Here is a 21,512-nt window from a genome sequence, read left to right as displayed (position 1 = left end):
GACCGTAGCCACCTTGCAGGCGCCAGCAGCAACTTTATTGAAGCCTGAGTGACACCTGCCCCTGTGACATGTGGCCACAATGTCCCAGGGAAAGTGTGACCCTGGTGCCCATGAGGAACACACCCGCCCTGATGCTTGGGTTTGGCTCGGTCTGCCATAGCACCATGTCCAGGGTCACAGGCTGGCTGCCAGTCAGCCACTAGCTCCCTCTGTATGTGGTGTAAGACCAAGGGCTCAGCAGCGGTAGCCCATGGAACTTTTGGGTCTTGTCTGTGATGGTGAAAATGACCTGCAGGCAGACGGGGCACTGGGAGTGCTCACAGCCTGGCCCAGTGCTGCCCGGGGCCCAGCATCCCAGGCCTGGAGTCAGGGGACAGGAGCCCCAAGGCCAGCTGGGGCACTTTGGGTGGGTCTGGTGCCTCCCCAGAGGAAGCACTCGGTTTGAGGGGCCCCTGGGCCTGGAGGTTCCTAAGGGTTAAGACACACTGAACAGGTTATGCGAAGGGGACAGGGAGCTGCAGGGGTTTGGGTGAGCCTCTGTCCACAGGGGGTGAGTCAGCCTGACCTTGAGGTTGGGTGGCATGGGCATGGAGTGGTCAAAGCTGGGGGCTCAGAGCTGGTGCCCATTCGGATTGTGGGGGTAGGACTGGCCTGTGGGTCAAAGTGCATCTCAGGGCTCCACCCGTCTGGCCCTCATGCCCATGTATGGTAGAAGCTCTCCTGGCCCCTCTTCTTCCAGTAGCCCTAGGTGTCAAAGGACAGCTTGCCAATGAGCACCTTTATCTGGCCTGGTGGCAGGAGCCCAGGACAGCGGTCGTCCAGGTCTGTGCAACTGGGGAGGGGAGGGGGCGGTGCAGAGGGGCCCCTGCCTGGTCTCCGGGGTCTGTGTGCTCAGTGGCCTGACTTGGACCAGCGTGAGCAGGGCCTGGATGGCTGTGGAGCAGGGCAGCACCCAGGAACCGAGGCTACACTGCCTCACTGTCCCTAGGGAATCCCAGAGAAGGCAGAGAAGCTCCCCGTCCACCCACAGGCAGTTATCACTTCATGTCTGACATGAACAGATTTTCTCTATGAGTAAGTGTACTTATTTACAAACTTAAATAAACTGGGTTGTTCTGACCATACTACCCTGCCCTGGAAAGGGCCAGGAGCCATGTGTCCTGCCAATCCCCGGGAAGAACGGAAGGTGCCCACCCAGGGGGTCCCAGTGGGGTTCTGGGTGGTGGTTAGGGGGTCAGCAGAGGGATTGCAGTGTGCAGACCTGTAGGTCCATGGAGGCTCCTCAGGACAGTAGAGAGCATCAGGACTGGGACGGGTGAAAGAGGAGTGGCCCAGCAGCCTAGTGCTGAGAATTGGGGTGAGGTAGGAGGGTTTGGCCTCTGGTAGAATTTCTGCTCCAGAAGGACTGGGGTTATTGTCTTTCTCCTCACGTCTATCCCGTGCCTGGAACACAACCTGGCCAGAGGCAGGTGCTAAACAAATATCTGTCACTGAATGGACAGTCTGAGTGTGAAGGTGCACAGGAAAGGTGGCGTCAGGCGACAGACTGGGGTTAAGCAGATGAGGAGGCAGAGACGAGAGAGGCATACAGGGTTTCTGACTATGGACTCCGAGCCCCATGGGGCTCAGCTCCACCCAGCCTGTCTGTTCCCCAGATAATCTGTTTTTAACAGAAAACTCCCTCTGGCCTTCACTCACTTGCCTGTCCTGCCCTGCATGACTTAAAAAGAAGCTCCGAGGCTGTTCCCAGCACCTGAGCCTGAAGACTCTGAAGCCTTTTCCACATCTACTTGTGCAGTGGTGACGAGTGGCCAAGTTTTGGATGTAGCTTTGTGGTTTTCTGTTTGCAGAGCTCATCTCCACCTGAAGGGCCGCCAACAACTCCAGCGCCTCCAGTGGGGGCCGGTCACTGGGGACTCCTGTCCTTGGATGTTCCTGGCCCTGCTTCTCCGGCTTCCCCTCCCGCTCCTGTAAGGACAGCTTCCCCTACTTCTCCTCCACCACCACTTCAACCTCCTGAAAGATGTCTTCCTCTAGCAGCTGGAACACTTTCCAGACCGCAACACCTCTCCGTCCTCCAGGGACGCTGCTTCCTCCACTGCCTCCCCACTGAAGAAGGCATCCTCCTCGCCTGGTGGGCCGCCTGCTGCCAGTGACATCCCTGATGTCCCTGGAACGCAGGCAGGTCTCAGGGTCCCAGCACCCTGAATCGTCGGGCTCACACCGAAGAAGCCCTGGGGTCTCCGTGAGCAGAGGACCCAGGCAAGGATGATGCCGACAAAGGTGCTTAATTCAGCCTGCCTCCATGAGAATCACCCGGGTCTCGCGTGCTGTAAGTAGAGCTGCTCTGAATGAGACTAGGACACCTGAAGCCCCCAAGCCTCCAGTCTCAGCCTGTCCCCTGCTACTCGCATGACCTGAATCCAGGCTGTGCATGCAGGCTGCATGAGCCTGAGCTTCCCCACTGGGGAGAGGAGAGGGTTCTGGCCTCTACACAGATCTGCTTTCAGGCCTCACCTCCTGACCCCCCTCACAACCTCTGTGTCTTGTCACTTACCTCTCATGGCAGGACCTTCCTCCTGGGGCTAATACTGCAGGGAGTTGACTCACAGGCCCTCGCCAATGACCTGCTGGCCACACGGGGGAGGTCGTCATACGGATGAGCAGCCCCGAGCCCTCCCATGGGCAGCCAAGAACCCCAACACCAATCGTCCATTCTGGGGAGGCCCAGATGGACCCCACCTCAGCAATCCTGCTACATCCTGGAGAGTTGTGGTCCAACAACCAGTTGAGGAAGTTCACGCTGCGGGTGTCCGGCCTGAGGCTGGGAGCCCCCATCCATCTTCACAGAAGCAGTGGACCAGGGAGGACATCTATGCCCTATATCCTGATGGATGACCAGGGAGACAGGAAAGATTCAGGTAGGCGGCGCGTCTGACTCCCTCTCCCACCCACCCACACCACCCTGGGAGCCAGGTCGGACCAGTGATGCCAAAGGGGTACTCCTTAACGATCTCTCTGTTCCTGAAGGACGGGTTGTCCCGAGAGGAAAATACCAGCTTGCAGCGGGACTGGGGATGGACTCATTCCGGCACCCGTCGGGACTGGGAGGATGGAAAAGGTGAAGGTGCACAAGCTTCTAGGGTCCGCAGCTTGCCTGCCAGGCAGGCATCCGCATCTTTCGTTTTTCCTTTCCAAAGCCTCATGGTGAACACATGCACCTGGGTCATGGGATCCCCTGACCCCACGTGCCTGCCCAGCTCTGCCCCCCACCTGTCCTCAGGCTCCCTCCCTGCCCTTCAGAGCCATCGTTGAGCTAAGCAAGTCTTCATCTCGGTCGCTGATGATGACGGGCATCTGGCGGTGGTTCATAATCTGCTCGAAGTCAAGGAGCCAGTCATGCCACATGCTGGGGAAGGAAGAGTCTCGAGGAACAGGGTCAGTCTCGGGCAGAGCAAGGGCACCGGAACAGGCATCTGTATGTACTCCCTTTCAGGAGTACTTGTTTCCTTTCTGGACCCCCATACTTCAGGCACAGAGAGGTCGGATGGGAGTGCCACTTTGGCATCACTGGTGCTCTGCATCTGGGTACTCCCGCTTGCCCAGCCGCCACACTGACATCCCTGGCCCCTGCGAAACCATGCAACTCGCTCATCTCTCTGGGTCCCCTGTGGTCTTCTGGGACCCTTGTCCGCATTCCCCAAGGGAGGATCTGTTTCTGACCACTCTTGATGTATGCCTGGCATGTGTGTCCTGGCAAGTGGCATGTCAGTTGGCTGAAACTTCAGGATCTGCAGTCTCTGCAGCATGTATTCTCCATGCGCAAGTGCGTGTGTCTGTGCGTTTAGCAAGAGAGGCCTGGGTCTCTTCCCTGCTCCCTGTCTTGACAAGAAGTGGCAGAGATGTACTGCAGTCATTTGCCAGACTGTCTCCAGTCACTGATGACATCCATTCCCTGCTAAAGTGTGCGGCTCCTACTGATATGCGAGCCAAACTCAGCCTCCCATAGTCATTTGCTCAGACACATACAGGTAGAGAGGTTCCAAGGCTCTGCTGGCACTGTGCCTGTGGTGATCACAGCACCCCCGAACCACAATTCCCATGCCCCCCAGTTCCCTTGGCCTCCCCTCAGCTGGTGGGTTCCCTCACCCCCACCCCTCCTCCTGCTCCTGTTCCTTCTCGTCCTCCTGAGCATCTGACCTCTGAGAAGTGGCACTAAGGATTTGGCATTGGCCCACAAGCCAGGGTTGCCCTGGATGATGGCACTTCTCTGACTCAAGGGGCGCTTTCTCCTCTGATGGTCCTTCCTCTGGAGCCGAAGATAGGCTTTGGGGTCTGTCTCTTGTGTGGAGCTCAACTCCACCTGCAGGACCGCCAATGCCTCCAGCGCCTCCAGTGGGGGCTGGTCACTCGAGGCTCCTGTGCTTGGATGTTCCTGGCCCTGCTCCTCCGGCTTCTCCTCCCGTTCCTGCGAGGACAGCTTCCCCTGCTCCTCTTCTGCCACCACTTCAACCTCCTCAATGATGTCTTCCACCAGCAACAGGAACACTTGCCGGACGGCACCACCTCTCCGTCCTGCTGGGCCGCTCCATCCTCCACTGCCTGCCTCCTGAAGAAGGCAGCCTCCTCGCCTGGTGCGCCACCTTCTGTCATGACATCGGGAGTCCTACAACCCATCCCAGTGAGTTTGAGCGCCTCCAGTTGTTTGCTCTAGTGAAGTGCAAAAGCAGGAAGTTGTCGACACGCCAGTTGGAGGTGGAAGGGGCGACGTCCTCCAACAAAGTCAGTGCTGGATGATTCCAGTACATCCATGCCACCCCTTGTGAAGACAGGGAGCAGTTCAGAGACTCAGGGCTCTCTTGCGAAATGCACAGACACATGCACTTGCCCATGGAGAACGCATGCTACAGGGACTGCAGATCCCACAGTGCTGGCAGGTCTCAGGGCCCCTGCACCCTGAATACTCGGGCTCACACCGAAGAAGATCCAGGGTGGTCCTGGGGCACTCCTGCCTTCCTCTCGTCTCACTCTCCATGTGGCCCTTGCCATGGCCCACACCTGTGAAGGACCTGAACACCTGAGCACATTAGTTAACCGGCAAAATCGTTGCAAAGGCATAAGCAGTCCCCCCACATTGGTTGCTGGCCCAAAGCCTATTAACAGGGAAGCTGAGACACACGTGCACTGGGAGCCTTGTGATGTCACACCAGTGTAGTATGCTGGCAGGTGGGGGCCGACTTCCACAGCCTGACCTCCAATCCCCAGCAGGAACCAATCAAATGGAAGCTAAAGACCTTTCCTTACAGGGACACACCACTTGGAATTCTGGGCACTCTGGCAACCGTGATCCAGTTGCCAGTCTTAGCTCAAGACTAAGTGGTGGGCGGTTCCACCAAATCTGTTTGCTTGAGCCACAGGGCGAATGTGCCAGACAAGCAAGTGGAACACTCCGGCCAGTTGGGAGGTAAAGGCAAGGAACCTGACCCTGATGCTGCAATCCTCCTCAAGCTTGAAACTGCCTCTGAGTCAGCGGGTGACTATGTGTGAGAAGGAAATGGCATCCCACTCCAGTGTTCTTGCCTGGAGAAACCCAGGGACAGGGGATCCTGGTGGGCTGCGGTCTGTGGGGTCGCACAGAGTTGGACACGACTGAAGTGACTTAGCAGCAGCAGTAGCTATATAAACTCCGGCTAAAGCCTAGCAAAGGGTCACTCTTTCTGGCCCCTTCTGATGTGTATGTTGATGAAGCATCCTCCCTGGCCACTGATTGAATTCCTGTCTTTTTTAAGCCAGGAATCCCAGAGCCTTTCACAGCTCATAAGCAACTTTTCAAATCACGGGTACCACTGAATTGGAGTGGAATGAGTTGCTCGGTATCCTGCAGGAAAAGGAGTATCAGAGATGGACCTAAATCACCTGCCATGTTCAACTCACGCCTTTCTGCGCCTACCTACCGGGGTCCAGCCCCGGTTGAATCCAGGGATATCCTCAGGGGGACGGCATTGGTGATTGAAAGGATACATAAAAGGAGAAAGAGACAGAGGCTTGATCTGACTGATCTACGTGGGAAACTAATAAAGTTCGTGACACTGAACTTGCTCTGACCACGGAGGCCGCAGGCGCCCTCTCGAATAGCTGAAGGTGCCCCACCTTAGGCACCTTCTCGAGTGGGTCTTAGAAGCCCAGGCAGGTAAGTGGCCTCAGAGGGCCCCCATGCTCCCTTCAGTCATACTGAAGGAAGAACAGAGAAGAAAAGGAGAGAAAAGGAAGTAAGAACAACACAGGGAGACCAAGCCTGATGAGCAGGGCCCGTAGCTTTATTTTCAAAGGTAGCTTATATACCTTAAGTTGTGCATAGAGGATAATAGGGGGCGTAAAGTCATGCAAAGTCAACAGTCTTTGATCCTTTTCGAGACCAGGCTTGCTTTTCTGCAAACTTATTGTATACAAATGCTTTAGGTGATTTACATCATCTTCTGGCCAGAAGGCCTATTAACATTTTATGACTCTTAGTTCCTATAAAGGTTAGTTAACCAGGAAACTTGTTTTTTTCTAAGAGTAATTTTTCTAAAGTTTGGCACCACTGTCCGAAAGCACTAAAGTTCCATTCTTATAGGGCAAAGGTGCAGTGGGCTGTAGTAAGGAAAGAATTTATTACCTTAAGGGTCTAAAGTTGTTAACACCAAGGCCGCCGCTTATTTTTTCTATATACCAACTATATTAATTAATATACTCCCAAGAACACAATACAGGGGATGTGGAAACTTGGCAGCAAGCATTAGCTCAATAATGAAATCTTCTACTAGTTCTATTCTAATAATTTCTAACTCCCCGAGAGGCTCTATACTATTTGAATATCTTAAGCTTCCCGTGCCTCTCACAGTTGGGAGGCTGTAAACAACCGTATGCATAGCTGTAGGAGTCTGGATAAACCTGTCAGGCAAGTTAGAGAGCCATCTGAGGGGTTTGGCTTGAAACACTCCTATAATGCCCAGGAGGCTAATTAACTAGAGCTCTAAGTTGATTTTCTTCAAAGAAAGGTGGTCGGGGATAGCCCCCCGTTAATGTCAGAGGAGTTGGTGAAAGTCATAGAGTAGTAAAACAGACAGATTCTGGTTTTGGGGTAGACGTTCAGGCAGCTCCAGGGGGCCCCTCGAGTCCTGACTTGCCTTTGCATATCAGGCCTCTCCGCATGACCTTTGTCATGGGTGGAAACTCCCATGCTGGGGTTTCCCGGAAACACCCCTGAAATCCAGGGAGCTTCCTCTTACCAGTGATGCTAATGATTTACTCCTTGACAGTCACTTCATTCTGGAATTGCTGGTTGTTCCAAAATAACAATATGATCTTGTAGCACTCAGTGGATACCTGAGTTCCTCCACTTGCCAGGACAAAGTGGAGGGGTGGTAAGGTGTGAAATCGCTTTACAGGAGAGCTGTCCTTTCCTCTTTGCAGGGATAAATCATGTTCTCTCCCCTTCACAGTGACCTCTCTTTCACATTGTGGTGTCCACAGCCTGACCTTCAAGTGTTTCCTGTAGCTAAGCATGTCTTCTTGGTCACTCATCCTGACCATCACCTGGGGGTGGTTCACAAACTGCTTTAAGTCAAGGAGCCTCTAGATGCCAGAGGTGACAGGCCTATGCCGAGGTCCAGCCCCGGCTGATCCAGGGAGTTCGAAGTGGGTACGGCGTCGGCGAGGATCAGGATACAATAGCTTCAATTAGATATTAATTAGAGATATAAAGAGTAACAGAATGAGGATAGCTCAGCAGGAAAATTCAGTAGAGAAAAGAGGCTGAGTAGCTTGGTTTACGCGGGAAACCAATAAAACTTCAAGACAAGAAGCTTGCACCACTTACGTAGGCCTCAGGCGTCCTTCCGCTCTCCCAAAGGAGAGGAGACACTGAGGCCTCCCTGGGCGGATCTTAGAAGCCCAGGCAAAGTTAGTAAGCATGGCGGGCTCCGCGCTCCAGATGGAGACTCAGCCAGAGTTTGAGAGAGAGAGAGACATGGGGAGACCAGTATTTCAAGGAACTGATCCCCATTCTTTATTTTCCATGGTCTACTTTTATACACTGGGATGTTATTCAAAAGTCATGAGGGGTCAGCAGTCCTGACTTGTATCAGAGTCAGGTGCTTCATACAAATGTATACAGAGGTCTTAGGGGTGTTACATCATCTTCTGGCGAGGGGGCCTGCTGATAATTTATGACCCTCTCCTTGTGACAGTGGTCAGTCAAGCAGGACACTTATTTCTCCAGGGGTGATTATTCTTTAAAAAGACTCCACCTTCCGAAGGTACCAGATAAAGTTACATTCCTATAGGGTGAGGGTGTACTGGGTTTTAATTAAGGAAAGAATTTACTTAGCCTAAGGTCTAACATGATTAATATCAAAGGTTCATACTTATTTCTTCTATATATCCATTAATGTGTGTAAGGGCAGGGGATGTGAAGACTTAGCAACAAACATTGGCTCAACAAATGAAAAACCCTTCACCAGTACAATTTCTAATCAGCCCACTATACTTACACTAATGGTTTTCTAACTTTTCTAAAGAACCTGTTTTTAGGAGGTTTAAAGCATCTCGTGCCTCTCACGGTTGGTAGGCTGTGAGCAGTCACATGTGGCCAGACAAGCCTGTCAGGCAGGCTAGAGAACCTTCAGAGGAGTTTGTAGGTTAAAACACTCTTGTCACACCCAGGAGTTTTTATTAACTGGAGCTCTAAGTTAACTCCTTCTCCAAAAGAGGTGGTGGGGGACAGCCCCCTGTAAAGTCAGAGGTGTAGGTGAGAGCACAAAGTAGTAGAGTAGGCAGACTCTGGTTTTTGGGGTAGATGCTTGAGAATTTCCAGGGGGACTCCTGAGGCTCGATCCCGCCTTTGCGTATGTCGAGCCTCCTTCCTCATGACCTTTGCCATGGGCGGAGTGCCTCATGCCAGCTCCTGGCAGGCCTACATGACAAAAGCTCGAGTGGTCAGAAACAAACCCTCCCTTGGTGGATGCAGAGAGGGGACCCAGAGTGCCACAGGGGACCTAGAACTTTTAGCATGTCTGATTGATTATGGGAACTGACTACTGTCATGCAGTTCCTGATCTTATGGGTGATGCCCTTGCTGTTCTGATTAGCACAAATTGATATTTGGTCGTTCCTTGCAGCAGTCCCTAATCAGAATTGTCATTAGCACCAGAGATGGACTCTTCAGAGAAAAGGGTTGTCTACTACACAGATCTTCTCCAAAAAGCTGAATGAATTTGGGTGTGAGGTTGGGATACCTAAGTGCTCATGCTACTTGTAGCTAGGAGTGTTTGTTTCCAGAAATAAGCTAATTTTTAGAAGGTCGAGATGGTGTTTAGAGCCTTCCTGTTAGAAACAGCACCTCCTTGTGATAGTGCCTTGATAGGCACAACCTTGGGGCTTGTTGGGCCTTCATACAGTCTGGGCTGGCGGAACTGACTAGTGCTAGTAGAAAATTGAAGTCAGACAATGCCGGACTACCCTTTAGGCTGAGTTGGCACAACCACAAGGGCTCAGACTGACCGGGATGGGTTGTGGAACTGCCAGTGTTTCTGCTACTTTATCAGATAACCCACAATTTCAAGAATAAGTCTGGAAATGCTCCTCTGGCACACTGTCTCTGGTCACTGATGACATACATTCCCCGCTAAAGTGTATGGCTTCTATTCAGATGCGAGCCATAAAGAGCCTCCCATAGTCAATTGCTCAGACACAGGTATAGAGATTCCCAGGGTCTGCTGGCACTGTGTCTTTGGAGATTGCAACACCCACAGCCCCCAACTTCCTGGCCCCCCTTGCCTGGCCAGTGCCCCCACCCTGACCCCTCCTCCTGTTCCTGTTCCTTCTCCTCCTCCTAAGCAGCTGACCCCTAAGAAATGGCAGTAAGGATATGGCTTTGGCCCCAAAGCCAGGGATGCCCTGGATGATGGCACTTCTCTAATCAAGGGACACTTTCTCCTCTGATGGTCCTTCCTCTGGAGCCAAAGATAGGCTTTGGGGTCTTTCTCATTCACGGAGCTCAGCTCCTCCTGCAGGGCTGCCAACGCCTCCATTGCCTCCAGTGGGGCCTGGCCACTTGAGGCTCCTGTCCTTGGATGTTCCTGACCCTGCTCCTCTGGCTTTTCCTCCCACTCCTGCGAGAACACCTTCTCCTGCTCCTCCTCCACCACCACTTCAACCTTCTCAATGATGTCTTCCACCAGCAACTGGAACTCTTGTCCAGTTCCTGACACCTCTCCCTCCTCCAGGGCCTCACCTTCCTCCACCACCTCCCTGCCTCCTGATAAGGGCAGCCTCCTCGCCTGGTGTGCCACCTGGTCCGTGAACATTCCCAGATGGCTGCATCATGCCAGCGGGTCCAGAGCCCCTGACAGCATTCCTGGGTACCTCAGGGACAGAGGTGCTCACCTTGGATCCAAACTGCAAGCCCTGGGCAGGACGTGGGGGTGGGGAGGTCAGGTGCTGCAGAGTCCATCCCAAAACTTGTGCATTAGGCTAGAGCAGTGTCGGGAATGCAGCCAATCTCTGAGGAAGGAGTACACCATTTGCCTTGGTTCCCTGCCTGGCCCCCACATGGCACCCCCTAACCAAACCTTCCTGGAACACCTGGCCCAACATCTGTCAGCTCCAGGCATAGGGACACAAATGGAAACAGGAAACACAGGTGTTTCAATAGATGAAGTACCAGTGGCTCACATAAATACAGATATTTCCTTATTTCTTAGGAAAATAGGAAAATCTCCATTCTGATCTTCAGATGTGAAATATAGAGAATTCCAACTTCCATGAAGGAGGATTAGTGCCTAGATTTTGATACAGAACATACAGAGAATTTCATAGGGGAAAATTGTTGTCTAGATATATATGAGAAATACAAAGAATTCCATATTTCATGGAGACTTTCTGAGGAACATGACCTAAAGGAAAGGTCTTGGAGGCCGATGGATGTCCTAAGTGTAGGAAAACACAAAACAAACCCCCCACCCCCACCCCACCTGGTCACCTCATACATACAAGGAGAAAGGGTCATTTAAATTAAATAAATGAAGTAAAAAGTACACTTGGGGAGGATGTGGGAGAATTGAGAGTTAAAAAACAAAAGCATTTCATTGGGGAAAAAAAAACAAACAGGACTAACCTCCTTATAGGAAGTCTACTAGTAACAGGTGTTAAGAGGCCAACACATTCATTTACCTAATTGCTACAGTTTCATTTCTTGCTCTTGCTGTAATAATTATGCACCAATCTCTAGTCAAAGACTCAATCAGATAAAACACAGCAGTGGGCAAAATCCATTATGTTATATAACATTTTCATCTAGCTGATGAGACCAAATGCCTTCTCCACCTTTCTGGTTGGTTTGTGGCTGCTGAGATTCTGCTTCCTTTGAAAGCACAGAGTGCGTCCACGGCGATCTGTTTAGAAGCAGCTCGCCTGCAAGACCACAGCAGCACACCACACGGGGAGGGGCTTATATGCAGATACAGCAAAGGCTGGAATTCATTTTGCAATTGTGGTAAAGTCATTTACTGCCCTATGGCCTCTGGGAGAAACACTTTACAGACAGACCCATTAATTTAATAATGACAGGACGACAGGCAGTGTCGATATGTAACCAACACACAATCTGTATTCAATCTGAAAAATAGCTTAAATGCTACGAGGTTCTACAGAGTTAAACTGCATACCTGCTGTGACTTTTCCTTGTTTTCTCTTCATGGCAGGCAGGAGAGCTTCCTGAAGGGAAGCCTGTTACACTTCTAAAAACAGACATCATCATGCTCTAACACGTTGAACATGTAGAATCACACGTAATTGGCTTTTTTGGTAATCCTGAAAAGAGCAACTCAAAATGATGGAAATTCTGAAGCCCCCTCCAAGGAATTCCTTTTATAGCTTTTGGATTTCAGCCTCCGGGCTCTAATTCCTATTACACTATTAGGGCGAATTGTTTTCTGCCCTTTCCAATGTCAAAAATCAGCCCGCCAAATGCGAATGATTTACAGACAGCAGGCCTAGCCTTTACTAAAAGTAAGATAAAAATCCTAACTACATCATACAGTCATAACGTCAGCTGGCATGATAATGGAATTAAGACCCCCCCAGTTAATATCCCTCACTCTCCCCCTTCCAGAGATGGGTTAGTCAGCGGCACCTGACACAAAGCACTCCTCCTCCCCGGGGCACAAGGACACGCATAGTGGCGTGAACTGAAGGACAGGCAAGCATGCAGCGTGTCAGGTCTGCAGGGGAGAGTTTCAGGTTTAGTCACCATGCTGTGGACAAGCACCCACGCAATGAATTAATTGGTAGTGTGTGCCCTATTCCCCCAAAGAAGGGGTCAAAGCAACAGCAGAACCTGGACTCCCAGAAAGCCTTCAGTTTCAGGGGCCCACTGTGCCATTTCTAATAACTGCCTTCAAGCTTTCACAATGTGGGGCAAGGATGTTTCTAGAAACGTGCTCCTGACCAGAGGTTGGGACCCTTGATCAGAGCAGCCTGGGAAGGTTGATAGGAACCTTGAGGAAATACTTTAGTTTTGATTCATGCTTGTGATCCCTGTGAGTCTGTCTCAGAACTGTGGCTTGATGTCCCAGATCAGCTTTGAATCTTTACTGCTAGATTTTCTAGTATGCTCACAGAACACATGCTCCTAACCTCTGGCAACACATTGCCAGAAGCCACAAGGGAGATTCTGAGATTTGGCAAACTCTTTATGGCAAAGACACTCAAAACAGTTGTGCCTCCAACCTCTGGGGTGGATGGCAGCCAGGAAAGCCAACGATTCCAGACCTGAGTCCCTTGGCAGAAGCCTGCCCTGAACTTGAACAAGCCCAGCTCGAAAAGGAGCAACTGCTTTCATGACACAACGTCGTCATGAGGGACAAGATTCCTCTACACATGATTTTCATAACTTCTTAGGTGTACAGAGGGCTAAAAAGGGAAAACCAACAGGGGCATGGAAACATGATGTGACTTTGTATTCTTTCCAGGTATACACTGAAACTGGATTCCATTTGCCACTGCCACTGTTCTCAATTGTGCTCGACAGAGGAGAGGCCGGAGAGGGAGGAGAATCAGAGCCTGTGGTTCTTTCTTGAGGATGGGGGCCGACTGAACGAGGGACAGAACCAGGGGCTTCCAGGTTATTTCCAACCATGACATGCCCTCTTCTTTCTGCTGGTACAGATGGGAATCTGGGGCATGACACCTGCCCTAGTCAGTGGAAAACAGGTCACCAGCAGAGGGCAGGGGGGCCAAGCCCCCTGTGACGTTGGGCAGCAACAAGAGGTCTGGCAAGCTCTGAATGTGGGACTTGAGTTCGTTGCGGACCTGGGTTACCCAAGCAAGCTTCTGTTTATATTCTTCCAGTTTTTTCTCCTTTTCTGACAAAACGTCTTTCTGGTTCTGGGTGTACTCCACCAACATCCGAGCCAGCTGGCGTCGGTCTTCCAGCTCCACCGCCAGGCGCCCGTTATATTCGGCTAGTAACAGACATGCTTCATCTACTGTTTTTGAAAGACGTTCAGCTGCCTCTTTGTCTGTTATTTTTTCCAAAAGAGAAACATCTTGCACTTCCTGGGGTAAAGAAGCAATTTTCTGTCGGACAGTAGCATCCCCTGATGCAGCATTTTCTAGGTCCTACAAAGCTTTGATCAGCTCCTCAGTCAGGAGGGGCCCTGCAGAAGGATCCTGGGGAGAGTAGCTGCCAGGATAGTCGTCATCCTCCTCCTCTTGTATTTGCTGAAAAGTCCGCTTCAGAGATTTCTTCTCCTCTGTTGCTTTGGGGGGAGGGCTCTTGGAGTCCTCCATAGACAGCTTCAGCTGCTGGATGAACTCGCCGCCATACACACTTCTTTCTTGCCAGATGTTCAGCAATCTTTCTAAAGGTTTTTTACAGCCTTCATCTGCCTCTCTGGCAACGTGAGAAAAAGCATCCACAAGGACAGATTCAAATTCCCTCGTGAATTCGGGTCCTTTCCTTTTACTGTTTTGAATGACATCGTTGGCTAAGTATAGAAAAGTAAGCTTTCTATTTGATTTGGCTTTGCGGAGCTCGCGATGCCACACCGAGACGATGGGGCCCGCGTGCTTGCGGTGGTGGATGAGCCACAGGGAGAGGGTCTGCACGCTGTGCTGAGAGTTGCTCAGCTCCGAGAGCTTCTTCTCCAGCGCCAACTCGGAGAAGGAGGACATGGTGGCGGCGGTGAGGCCCGGCAGGGAGTGGCCTAGGCCGCCCAGTGCAGAGGGAAGAGTGACAGCATGAGGCCGGGGCCTCACTCCACCCACCTGCGGGACTCTTTATGGACTGACAGACGGCCGGGGGTGCCCGGCGGGGGAGGGGATGGGTCTCTGCAGTAACAGCCACCCGCACCACCACCACAAGATGGCCACCGACCTCTCACCCCGCCGCGAGCGCAGGGTCAAAGGGCAAGCGCAGAAGTGGTGGGACACCGGGGGGCGGGAGTCAGAGTGTAGAAAACACCCTAGTGTTGAAGGCCTCTTTGAATCTCGCTCTTGAGTACTCCAAGAGCGGCAGACCGGGAAAAAAGCGCAATTCGACGGCCTCCGGAAGGCGCTTTGACCGCTCGCGCCCGCACGCCGACGCAGTGAGTCTCATCAGAACCCTTTCTCCTGCTCCCGCAGAACCTTTCTGGCGCTGGGCGGTGCGTGAATTATGTGTCACTTCAGAAATGTTTAAAAATATGACAAATCAACTATACTTCCAACAGTGAATAAATAAATGGTTCCCCTGTTGGCAATATATATGTCCTTGAGGACATTATGCTAGGTAAAATACTAGGTTAGCAGAAGACAAAAATTTTATAATCACATGACATTGTTAAAATACCTGAGTTATAGAAACAGAGTGGAACGTGGTTTCTGAGCTAGTGGAAATGGACCATGATGATCCAGGTTACCAACTTTTAGTCATAGGTTAAATAATCTCTTCAAGGAAGACTGGAATAGAAGCAGGATGGACATGGAATGGCAGACCTTAGGACAAGAACACAACTGAAGTTTGAAGTCCATCTCCATCAACAGTCAGCCTTTCAGCAGAGTGTAGTGAAAGTCTCTGGCCTTGGGCTGGGTAGCGAGCAGCAGAGTTTCTGAACCGGCGGGGTCTTGCAGAGGCTTAGAGTCCTTGCGTGAGCCACTCACTGACATGACATGTTTCAAAGCACTAGCCAATGTATCCCATCCCCACATTCATGACCTAATGGTTGTGGCAATTTGCATGGGTCACTGTCTGTGGGACCCAGTGCCCTATTTGGCTAAACTGAGGAGACTGAATGCCAGCTGCATACCAGGCACCTGTACCCTCATTGAAGATGGCGGGGTTTAGTATGGGGATCTTGGTAAGTGGAGGGCACAGAACTGAGAGTTGCCTCCTCAGCTGGGACTGGGCGCTGGTGGGAAGACCAAGAATGGGTGCTAGATGAATGCACCCAGACAGGGTAGCCAGCCTGCACAGGGATACCATCCTCCTAAGCAGGACCTTGCAAGGTGAAAGTCAAACTTGGGTCCTTTCCTTTCAGGATAGGGAATAATATTTGTTTCCATGGAGATTTACAGGAGTACCGTTACCTGAACCTGACCTTACCTCAAGAACAGAGGATCTACAGGAAGAAGTTTGAAACAGTTAGCTGTTTTTTTTTTTTTAACAGATCTATTCTTTATTGTCACTTCTATTAACAATATGAGTGTCATTGCTGACAGCGCTTCCTGAGCGGGGTGCTCAGCCAAGCCTGATTGAAGCAGGAGCCAAAGAGGGGGCTAGTGACCCCCCAACCAGGAGCTCTGGGGCCTTGAGGCCTGGGTCTTCCATCTGAGGTCTCTGGATGGGGAGGGGCTGGAGAGGAGGTAGGCTGGACCCCTCAAGACTCAGGCTCTTCCCCCAGGAGGAATTCAGCCCATTTTCCTCCTGGAGAAACTGATGCAGGACAGGCTTGGCTGGGTGAGGAAGGGCTTACCCTTCCTGAGCTGAGGCTGGGTGGGGGCCCAGGGACACCCCACATCTGCCACATAGCTTCTTGGGCTGCACATTTTTCCTGGGCACCAGCCAGCAGCTAGAGCACCGGGTGCCATATTTCTTGTACCTGATGCCACAAGCGTTGCAGAGAGGGGTACCATCCTCAGCATATCTCCATAAAGGGGTCCTCTCGGTCCTACAGGAAGCACAGTGGCGGGGTGCCAGGGCCTTGCTGCCTCCCGGGTTGGCCTCTGGGCCTCTGGCAGGGCCTGGAGTGGGAGGCCCTGGAGAACGGCTGCTGCAGGCCAGGCTGTAACTGGGTATAATCTGTAGGCTGGAATCCGGCTTTATCTGAAACTTCAGGGTCACCCCCTCAAAGAGAGGGTCCACTTTTTCGGCACCCCGCTGGGGGTTTGACTGCTTCCGGGGCCTCCTCTGTGGCTGGGCTGGAGAAGTCAGGGGAGCCCGTGGGGGCCCCAGGTTGGGGCTCTGCTGGCTGACTGGGGTCAGCATGTTCTTGTCATCCTTGGCCTGAGGTAGGGGTCCCAGGGTCTCCAGGGCCTTCGGCTCCCAGTAGGGCCCCAGGGCCTGGGTGTCCCAGGGGGTCTGGGCCAGCTCCTCTGCTGTCTCTTGGAGGAAGCGCAGGGCGGTGACCGAGTCTTGGTGTGCAGGCCAGAAGGACCTGCCACTGGGTCTGAGGCATGCTGGGGTCCTTGGTGCCTGCTGGATCGGGGGTTCCGGGGGCGGCTCGGGGTTCAGGCAGGGCGGCGCTAGCAGCTCTCGCAGCATGGCGAAGTCCGGGGCTGGCTTGGCCTCCATTCTCACCCTCTCTCCAGTCACACCCTTCCCTCACCTTTCCTATAAGTGTGCTTTGCTGAAAGCTTTTGGGAAGTTAGCCTTTTTTAAAGGTGTAAGCCACCCAATTCCTTTCATGCCCTGCAATAAAAAAATTCCTCTGTTTTAAACACCAATGTTCTGATATTGCTTAGCTTAACTATGGGTATTTGGTAACAGTAGCACCTTATCTCAAGTCTTTGGAGGGTAGCAGACTATCTGAGAGAATGCCTCACTCCAAAACCAGATTCTCTCATGAAAGTATGAGAATGTATTTTATCCTTCTTCTGTATAAAGCAAACTAGGAAAGGCTGATGGTTACCTCAATTACCGAGTGACTTTAGGACAAACTGAAAAATGTTGTCATCAGCTCTTATTTAAAGACTACTTATTATTTTGAAAATTCTGTAATGAACTGAGTTGCTAGGATACACATATACAGTATATCTTTTGTCTTTACGATTTTTAGTAGTTTCCATATCATGAGCATCACATTATGGTTTAATATTCATTCAAAAACAAAAATGTTTTCCTTCCCTTATGTCTTTGTGGTGAGGATTTCTGATTGTTAAGAAATTTTGAATTTTTGTTTCACCTGTATTACCCCTGGACAACCCATTTTTCTTAACCAGCTGCTTTCTGGGTTGGGAATACCTGGTTACTGGGGTGAACCTGGGAAACAGATGCATATATAGCAGTACCAAGCGGAAAGAAGAAAATCAATATAATGCAATAAATTGTGTTCTCTCCAAATTTGTGTGTTGAAGCTCTACCTCTCTGTACTTTAGTCAAACTGTGAGTAAATTATAATTTCTTTCTGACCCTATTTGGAAATAGGACCTTTAGATAGGTAGTTGGGTTAATACGATTGGCACTTTGTAAGAAAAGGAGATCGGTCAGAGACAACACAGAAACATGACTACGTGAAGACGAAGCCAGAAAATGGCCACTAAAAATCCAAAAGAGGTCTCAGATGAAAACAAATCAGCTGACCCTTTAGTTACTGGCTTGATCCTCAGAAGTTTGGAAAACATTTATTGAAGCTCCCTGGTATGGGACACTTTGTTATGGCAGCTTTAGCACAACAATTTATGCATTTCTCTTGAAAAGAATCTGTCAATTCCAAAAGAATCCACCTTTTCTTACATAGATTTTCAGGGAATGGGAACTGGAAAAGAATTCTCCTACCCATCAACTGATAATCCTCACAAAGTCCTAGTGCTCCCTAAGAGTTTTCATTCTTTGTTTAGAGATTCAGCTGGGTTAGAACTTATTCCTACTTCATGGGTAAAGATGACATAGTAAATATTAAGATGAGCATAATTTACAGGAAATGGTAGAAGAAAATAAGCACAAAGGAAAGCAGCCTGACCTTGTGGAAAAGATACAGGCCTCTCCGTTTATCCTTCCCATACATCTTTTTTAAATCCTGGGGAGAAAAAGGGTAGTGACCAAGGCATTGCTGCCTACTGCTTTGGGGAAGTCACAAAAGTGTGAAGTTGTGGTAACCATGCCAACCTACACCTTCCCTAACCCAGACACTAAGGTGCAGTAGCCATGGGGCAGCCTAGAGAATAACAAACCCTCCAAAACCGTTGCAGCCACCTGGGCCTCTCCACAAGACAGTTGACCAGGCGTGTTTGTGTCACCATTTCCATGGCGGAATTTGTAGTCTATGGCTGCCACTCTTATCACCAGCCGTCTCGATTCCTGAGAACCCCAGGAGACCACCATTCTAGCTTGTAATCTACATATCCTAAAAATATAGGGATACAATCCAATCCAAACTGAAGGTCTCCAACCCATGGAGATGCACGTGGTCCTCAACCACACCAAGGGCTGTTGTGAGCAGCAAAACCACAACTCCAGGCAAGCTCACCGTTAACACCTGCAGCCATGCCAGACACATATCCCCAGGATTGATAGAGAGGGTAGGTGTTAAGTCCTCTACCAACTAGAGAAACAAAACCTCTTGACCTTCTGTCTTAGCCAAGAATAAAAGACAGAGTCTGTTCTCCATCACATCATACCCAAGACATGCATAACTGAGAATATTTGGAGGCAACAGTACCAGGTACAGGACACCTTGGAGAAGAGGTACAACCAAAGTGAAGTAATATAAAAGCCTTTAGTGCCAGTTTCAGAGAGAAAATGTTCATCTCCCGGCTGACACAGTCGATATGATTCAAATCACTAATAACATTCAACTTAGCCAGAAGGTAGTGCAAGTTCCCTCTATGGAACTTAATCAAGAAGTTTTCGTTCAGGCCACTCTGCAGGCTCACATTTCCATTCCTCAAATGTTTTCATTCAATCAGCAGACAGTTCAAAATATGGACAATGTACATGCACTCTTGGAAGATGACGAAGACTGCAAGAACAAAGAACCTTTCCAGGGCAAGTGACAGAGAGTGCTACAGGTTGGTGATTAGATGGAGGAAGATGGAGAGGAGAATCAAACAAGAGATTTCAGGGCTAGGACCTGGCTTTCTGAGCTGGTGGGAGCAGCTCCAGACCTTCCTGCAGACCACAGGGACACACTTCAATATTTAATAAGCTAATGTGATCTCGCCTCAATGAGCTTTTGCAATCTTAACCCTGGGAATACTATACTAGACCAAGTGCAGTGCCACCACTTAGAAATTCAGGAGATATTATTTGGGGGAGGGGGGGTCTTGTGGGAGACTTCTCTATCTGATTTGTTCCAACAAATCTTACTTAATAGCATACTTAATCAAGCTGGAGCCAGAATTCACATATATATCCCATTCTCCTAGAAATATTTCAATTCAGTTCTCTTCAGTCGGTCAGTCATGTCAAATCTTTGTGACCCCGTGGCCTGCAACATACCAGGCTTCCCTATTCATCACCAACCCCTGGAGTTGTTCAGACTCATGTCTATTGAGCCAGTACTGCCATCTAACCAACTCATTCTCTGCCATCCCCTTCTCCTCCTGCCTTGAATCTATACCAGGCATCAGGGTCTTTTCCAATGAATCTGATCTTTGCATCAGGTGGCTAAAATTTGGAGCTTCAGCTTCAGTCCATCCAATGAATATTCAGGGCTGACCTCCTTTAGGATTGACTGGTTTGATCTTCTTGCAATCCAGTTCACTTTAGTCACTCAGTCGAGTCTGACGCTTTGTGACCCCATGGAGGGAGCACACAGGCCTCCCTGTCCACCACCAAATCCCAGAGTCCACCTAAACTAATGTCTATTGAGTCGGTGATGTCCCCCAACTATCTCATCCACTTTCCTCCTACAAAGTGAAAGAAAGAAAGAGAAGTCACTAAGTCATGTTTGACTCTTTGCGAACACATGGAATGTAGCCCACCAGGCTCCTCTATACACGGAATTTTCCAGGCAAGAGTACTGGAGTGGATTGCCATTTCCTTCTTCAGGGAATCTTCCTGAACCAGGGATTGAACCCAGGTCTCCTGCATTGCAGGGAGACGGTTTACCTTCTGAGCCACCAGGGAACTCCACAAGGTGGACTTAAAGCTCCTTGAAGACCATTTAATCCTGGGGCACGTACCAGAAAACTTCCATCCCACCTCATTTTCTCAGTGTTCACTTAGCTCGCCTCAGTTTTCTAGTTTCCAGTCTGAAACCCCTGTCTTCAGGCTGTGAGAATGCACTGAATACGTTTGCCCTTGCTCCACTTGGGGTTGTCTTTTGTCATTTTGGAGACTCGCAGTGGTATGCTCCAGGGCCCCTGAGCACTCCTATATATATTCCTCTTGAGGGGGCCACACCCTTATGATTTATGAGCTCAGCAAATAACTTCCCCAGCCAATGGTGGCCCTGGGTGAGCCTTGGCATCACAAAGCCCGATCCTGACAATTCTAGGGGAGGACAGGGAGAAATTCAGAGGGTTTGGTGGGATAAAAGAGGCATTTTAAATGCCCCTGAGGAGACCTCGAAACTCATCTGCCATCTTCATCTCTAACTCCCCACTGATGTGTCACATGGCAGGGGTAGTGTGTCTCCTCCAAACCTGGCTTCACAGCCACCGTATTCAGGCTTTCGTTCTGTTATCTCTCACCTTTCACCATTATCTAGTTTTGAATATCTTGCCTAAAATCCCTCCTTGATAATTAGTCTGTATTTAAATGTCTGTGGAAATGAGGATCATTCCACTTTCCTCCTACAACATGAAAGAAAGAAAGTCAAGTCACTCAGTCATGTCAGACTCTTTGCGACCCCATGGACTGTAGCCACCAGGCTCCTTCGTCCATGGAATTTTCCAGGCAAGAGTAGTGTAATGGATTGCCGTTTCCTACTCCAGAGGATTTTCCTGACCCAGGGATCTAGCCCGGGTCTCCTGCATTGCAGGGAGATGCTTTACCGTCTGAGCCACAAGGTAATCCCACAAGGTGGTCTTAGAGCACCTGAAAAACCATTTAATGCTGGGTCACCGACCAGAAAACTTCCATCCCACCTCCTTTTCTCAGTGTTCAGGTAGCATGCCTCAGTTTTCTAATTTCCAGTCTGAAACCCCCATCTTCAGGCTGTGAGAATGCTCGGAATACCCTTGCCCTTGCTCCACTTGCAGTTGTCTTTTGCCATTTTGAAGACCTGTAGTGGTCTGCTCCATATCCCCTGAGCATACCTATATAGACCCCCTCCGCAGGCGGCCACACCCTTATGCTTTATGAAGTCAGCAAGTCACTTCCCCAGTTC

The 21,512-nt window shown here is 50.4% G+C and overlaps 2 protein-coding genes and 2 pseudogenes across 2 annotated transcripts; all 4 read right to left on the bottom strand.

Moving 5' to 3' along the window:
- Positions 1-744: 744 nt before the first annotated feature.
- LOC112582293 lies at positions 745-4,653 on the bottom strand (annotated as a pseudogene).
- Positions 4,654-4,710: 57 nt separating this feature from the next.
- On the bottom strand, positions 4,711-10,368 carry LOC112582292 (annotated as a pseudogene).
- Positions 10,369-13,049: 2,681 nt separating this feature from the next.
- Positions 13,050-14,217, bottom strand: LOC112582311 (regulation of nuclear pre-mRNA domain-containing protein 1B-like). Its single transcript, XM_044937393.2, has one exon. The coding sequence runs from the start codon at positions 14,215-14,217 to the stop codon at positions 13,663-13,665; it is 555 nt and encodes a 184-aa protein (XP_044793328.2). The 3' UTR covers positions 13,050-13,662.
- Positions 14,218-15,669: 1,452 nt separating this feature from the next.
- On the bottom strand, positions 15,670-16,813 carry LOC112582312 (GATA-type zinc finger protein 1-like). The gene is made up of 2 exons (XM_044937246.2): positions 15,996-16,813; positions 15,670-15,859 (listed from the first exon to the last, which is right to left on the bottom strand). The coding sequence occupies exons 1-2, from the start codon at positions 16,811-16,813 to the stop codon at positions 15,799-15,801; spliced, it is 879 nt and encodes a 292-aa protein (XP_044793181.1). The 3' UTR covers positions 15,670-15,798.
- Between the last annotated feature and the right edge of the window lie 4,699 nt (positions 16,814-21,512).

This window comes from Bubalus bubalis, chromosome X (assembly GCF_019923935.1).
Source record: "Bubalus bubalis isolate 160015118507 breed Murrah chromosome X, NDDB_SH_1, whole genome shotgun sequence".
Classification (NCBI taxonomy): Eukaryota; Metazoa; Chordata; class Mammalia; order Artiodactyla; family Bovidae; genus Bubalus; species Bubalus bubalis.
The sequence above is the reverse complement of the archived record's forward strand: the minus strand, read 5'-3'. Positions and strand labels throughout refer to the sequence as shown.